General features: G+C 58.5%; 3 protein-coding genes across 3 annotated transcripts; 1 reads left to right on the top strand and 2 right to left on the bottom strand.

Annotated features, from left to right (window-relative positions):
* Nucleotides 1-62: 62 nt before the first annotated feature.
* On the bottom strand, nt 63-352 carry SPRG_04451 (hypothetical protein; the record flags this gene model as incomplete). Its single annotated transcript, XM_012343375.1, has 1 exon — nt 63-352. A coding segment is annotated over one exon (290 nt), but the record flags the coding sequence as incomplete, so codon positions are not given.
* An 853-nt stretch (nt 353-1,205) lies between these two features.
* Nucleotides 1,206-2,171, bottom strand: SPRG_04450 (hypothetical protein; the record flags this gene model as incomplete). Its single annotated transcript, XM_012343374.1, has 1 exon — nt 1,206-2,171. One exon carries the CDS (start codon nt 2,169-2,171, stop codon nt 1,206-1,208), a length of 966 nt encoding a protein of 321 aa, XP_012198764.1.
* A 1,001-nt stretch (nt 2,172-3,172) lies between these two features.
* On the top strand, nt 3,173-3,598 carry SPRG_04449 (hypothetical protein; the record flags this gene model as incomplete). The annotated part of the gene is made up of 3 exons (XM_012343373.1): nt 3,173-3,211; nt 3,259-3,311; nt 3,374-3,598. The coding sequence occupies 3 exons, from the start codon at nt 3,173-3,175 to the stop codon at nt 3,498-3,500; spliced, it is 219 nt and encodes a 72-aa protein (XP_012198763.1). The 3' UTR covers nt 3,501-3,598.
* Between the last annotated feature and the right edge of the window lie 584 nt (nt 3,599-4,182).

The following is a 4,182-nucleotide window of genomic DNA, read 5'->3' as shown; positions in this document are numbered from 1 at the left end:
ACCGGTTCTGGATCAGCGTCAGGTCGGCCGCGATCGGCCCGAGCGGCCAGTGGTCCACGTACAAGCCACCCGGCCCGCTGTTGACAAACTTGGTGCACTTGAGCGCGTCGGCGCTGGCGAAAATCTCAATCAAAAGCGTCGTTGGTTCCGTGATCGGCGACGCCCTCTCAAGGAAGAGCGTCGCATCGCGCTGGACAATGCGCAAAGCGTCAATGGGAAGGTTGCCTGCGCTCGTGGCCGTCACGCGGAGGTCGGTCTCGACGGCGGCTTGGCTCACAAACACGTGGCAAGGCAGGTTGTTGTCGATCTCGTGGATCGTTCTCGCGTCAAAGGTGTAGGTGAGGACGCTCATATTGTCGTCGAATTGAAGTTTTGCAAAGTGTCCCGCGCCAAGAAGCAACGAAAGGGTGTTCGCTATGAAAATTAAGAAGCGAGAATGTGGGTGCTTACCGACACACTTGGGTCGGAGCCTACTACCAACACACTTGGGTCTGAGTCGAGGATGCGAAGCGACGTGCCGCGAACGCTGGTCGGTGCAGCTGCGGCACATCGGATGATGCACCGTCGTTCCCGGCAGCGGATTGGCCGGAGCCCGCCCAGCTTCCTGTGACGACGGGCGGAGGACGGACACGCGCTTGTCGTGCGTGGTTTTATTGGTGCGCATCGCGCTCCGAGGGGATGATGAGCGACGAGTGGCACCTCTGCATGTATTGGGTGCCTTCTTCTTGAAGTACCATGTCGCAATGACGTCACGTCTGAACGCTTGTTCGTAGTCTGTCCAAGTAAGAGCTGGCAACTGCCAACTGCCAAGCAACAGCGCGCCCAAGTCCACACGGCGCTTCTCGTGCATCACACGATCCCAAAGCGAAACGGCTGCGATATCATTGCAGCCATTTTAGACTGCCACGTCAGGAAAATATTCCGACCTCATACGTGGCAGCACGAGACGTGACCATGGCCACACAACTGTCGCCATCCACGTGAAGCCGATTGGTCGCACTTTTGTGGTCCTGCTTCGCGAGCCATTGATTCAGAAGAGACCAGGTGCACCTTGCAATACCAAATGAACGTCAAAAGGTGGTGGTGATAATAGCAAGAAGGGAAGGTTCCAGTCGACTTCTCATAGTCGAGCGGTTTAGACACTGGTTACCACTCAAGTAGATCCGGGTTCGGGTCCCGGAGAGAGCCCCGCTTTCTAATTATAATCACATAACGTGGCACTCCCACGTGCTCGATGTGTCGACATCAATGGCGTTGGGCACACGGTCGGGAAGCGGCGCTGCCTCGGGTACGATGACCGACGACGGGTTGTGCAAGTGCGAGCACGGCCCGTGGCACGTTTCTGGCGGCATCTTTGTGTAGTAAATGCTACCGGGACCGACTGGCTTGGCCCGCAGCGCGTGCACGGCCTGCGTCGTAATCGATCCAGAACCGTACACTGAAGCATCGACCTCGTGGGCGGTCAGCGCGTCGGTTCGAATGCGCCCGCTGCCTGTGACGGTCGCGGTGGCGACGACGCAGGTGCCCTCGCCTCGGAAGCACACGACGCCCGAGCCTTGGACAGTTGCTTGCACGGACGTCGCGTGCCATGCTTTTCGCGCGCCGAGGTTGATGACGCCGGCGCCTTGCACGCGGCTGCTTGCATATGTGGTGTTGACGGTTTCTGCGTAGACGGCGATGTTGCCATGGCCCGAGACGGTCGAGTCGAGGGAGCACAGTGCGAGTGCGCCGGCGTCAACTTGAATCGCGCCGCCACCGCTAACGTGGCATGCAAAGCGCGTCAGTGACAGCGCAGGCGTCTTCATGTAGATGCCACCCCGGCCGTCCTGCACCAGACACAAATGGCCTCCTTGCGCTGTGCGCGCCACGCCGTCCATACAGAGATCGCCGCCGCCAGCATTTGTGATTTTGGTGGCTGTCCACGCCGCCTCGTCCACATGTACTTGAACGAGCACTTGGCCTGTGAGGTGTCCATGCGTGGTGCGCAGTGTGAGCACACCCTGCACGAGCTGAACGATAAAGTGGTCCACGCTGCGGTGCGAGGCGGTTAGCGAGACAAAGACTTTCCCGGGGGGTCCGTCGGGAAGCACGAAGACTCGACACGGCAGCAGGTTGCGAAGCTCGCGCACGGCCGCAGCGTCAAAGGACGTCGTGTACGGTTCCAAGGACATGGCGACGACAAGGGTTCTGCGCTGGCCAGCTACTGACAGGGCAACATGAGAGTGATGATCCAGAGTGTGTGTCCTGATGCGGAAGACACACGTGTTTTCCACCAATCCAAAGTATCAAGACCCTGTAGATGGTGTGACTCTCATGTCCGATGCATCGAGCTTGTCGCTCTCGAGCTCCACAAGCCGAAGGACGCGAACGGCCGCAGCAGCTTTGGTCGACCTTTGCAGAGGACGCATGTCGAGCAGAACAAACCTTGCCGCGCTCGGCCTAATGTTTCCTCGCCTGGATGCAAACCAGCTCATAGAAGCGGCGATGCGCTCGGAAACTCTTGATCTTGCGACCCCTCGCTTGCCAGAAAGCCCTTGGTTGGGAGCTAGTAGCTACTGAGCAAGGTTCGCAAGCACGTTTCTCTGCCAAGTGCGACATCTCGGCGCCCTGTCTGTGACTTGTTTTCTCTCAATAAAAGGCCAGCAGTGGTCGTTCTTTACGACTCGTCATCAAGACAACGTCGTGCAACATCGTGCGACGCGTTCGCAGCAGGAAAACTACATCCAGCAAAACACACTAGTGCATCGTAAAGGCCAGATCGTTGCCAGATCGTTGGCGGCACGAATCATGTCCCGCGTCACCGTGAAAAAGGCCCCGATGGGAGGCAAAGGCCCGGCGAGCTGCTGGGCGACCACGCATCGGACCCCATCGAAGTGTGTGTTGGTCGAACTCAACAACCCTCCTCGTCCGTTTCATGCTCGGTGCGGTGTCACCGCAGCAAAAGATCGAAGATGAAATCCCACCAATCCGCGACAAGCACGAGAAGCAGCTGGGTTTGAGCGCCTCCTCGCCGGACGTTGGTGCAGCCAAGTCGGCCGTGCTTCGGGTCCCATATGGCGTGTATCGATGACAGCTACGGACGATCGCTGTTGCGGAGTGAGGCCCATACGCGCCAAGAAGGCAACTGCAGCCACGCGGGTCGCTTACTCGCAGATTTGCAGCCTCAAGCGCCATGGCCACCACCGCCGAAGCCCTCCTCGAGGAATTCGAGGTACACGAGTGTTCGCGCTTCATCACGTCCTCACTAGTTTCCTTTAGGCAGACCTTCAAGACGACATCGAGGTCCTGAAGCTCCACAACGAGACCGGACGGTTGGTAGGACGGCACGGCCAATGCTGCTTGTCGTCACCCCACGGTATGCATCATTGTGTAGCGCTTCCGCGATCCAGTCAACGGTCGATGCCTTGGGCCCGATCAACGGCGAGCAGATTGCGCTCGCCGCGCATGCGTACCATGAATTTGATATGCACGCGTTGCGAGCGCAATATCCTCCAGGTTGATCGCTTCCACGTCCGCGTTGTCAATATAGTCTCTACCTGTGTGTGAACAAGCAGTGCTCTGCCCAACTAACGTTAACTGTAAATGAAGGTGTTTCGCGATGTCTTTGTTGGTACAAAGAGTCGAACCAGTCGGTGGAAATGAAGGGTGCGAGTCGTAGCGATGAGCAACCTCACGACACTGCCACATCCCGCTGCTGCCTTGTTAGTGCCAAATGCACGCAGGTCTTGAGATCCAACTTAACGCGCAACAACGAGATCCAGATCTCATACCGTCACATTTACGCATTGAAGAAGAAAAGGAACCGACTTAAGCCGCACTCGTGGGCGGTGCGAGCGTGAGCAGCGGCCGATGCGTCTCCATCGAGGCTCGCAGTGGGTTGCTGTAGCCGTCCTCATCGTTCTACGCCCAGTGTAAGAGGTCGCTTGTCGGCAGAGAGCGCCGCACCATTTTGCGCCGCGTCGCCATCTCGCGCAGACGGCTCGCCACCTCGTTGAAGCCTGCGTTCTGGGCCTTTGTCCAGAGCGTCACGCCCGCCTACGTATATGCGTGCATATGAGAGACAAGAGGTCGTTTCCGCTCGGTCGTACAGCGTCCAGGATGCTCACATCCACGCCGTCCGCGTCGAGAAGGATGGGCAATAGCGTCTGCTGGCGCCGGTCGAGGGCCGCATGCAACGGCGGC

The sequence above is a fragment of the Saprolegnia parasitica genome (genome assembly GCF_000151545.1).
Source record: "Saprolegnia parasitica CBS 223.65 unplaced genomic scaffold supercont2.13, whole genome shotgun sequence".
NCBI lineage: Eukaryota > Oomycota > Saprolegniomycetes > Saprolegniales > Saprolegniaceae > Saprolegnia > Saprolegnia parasitica.
The sequence above is the reverse complement of the archived record's forward strand: the minus strand, read 5'-3'. Positions and strand labels throughout refer to the sequence as shown.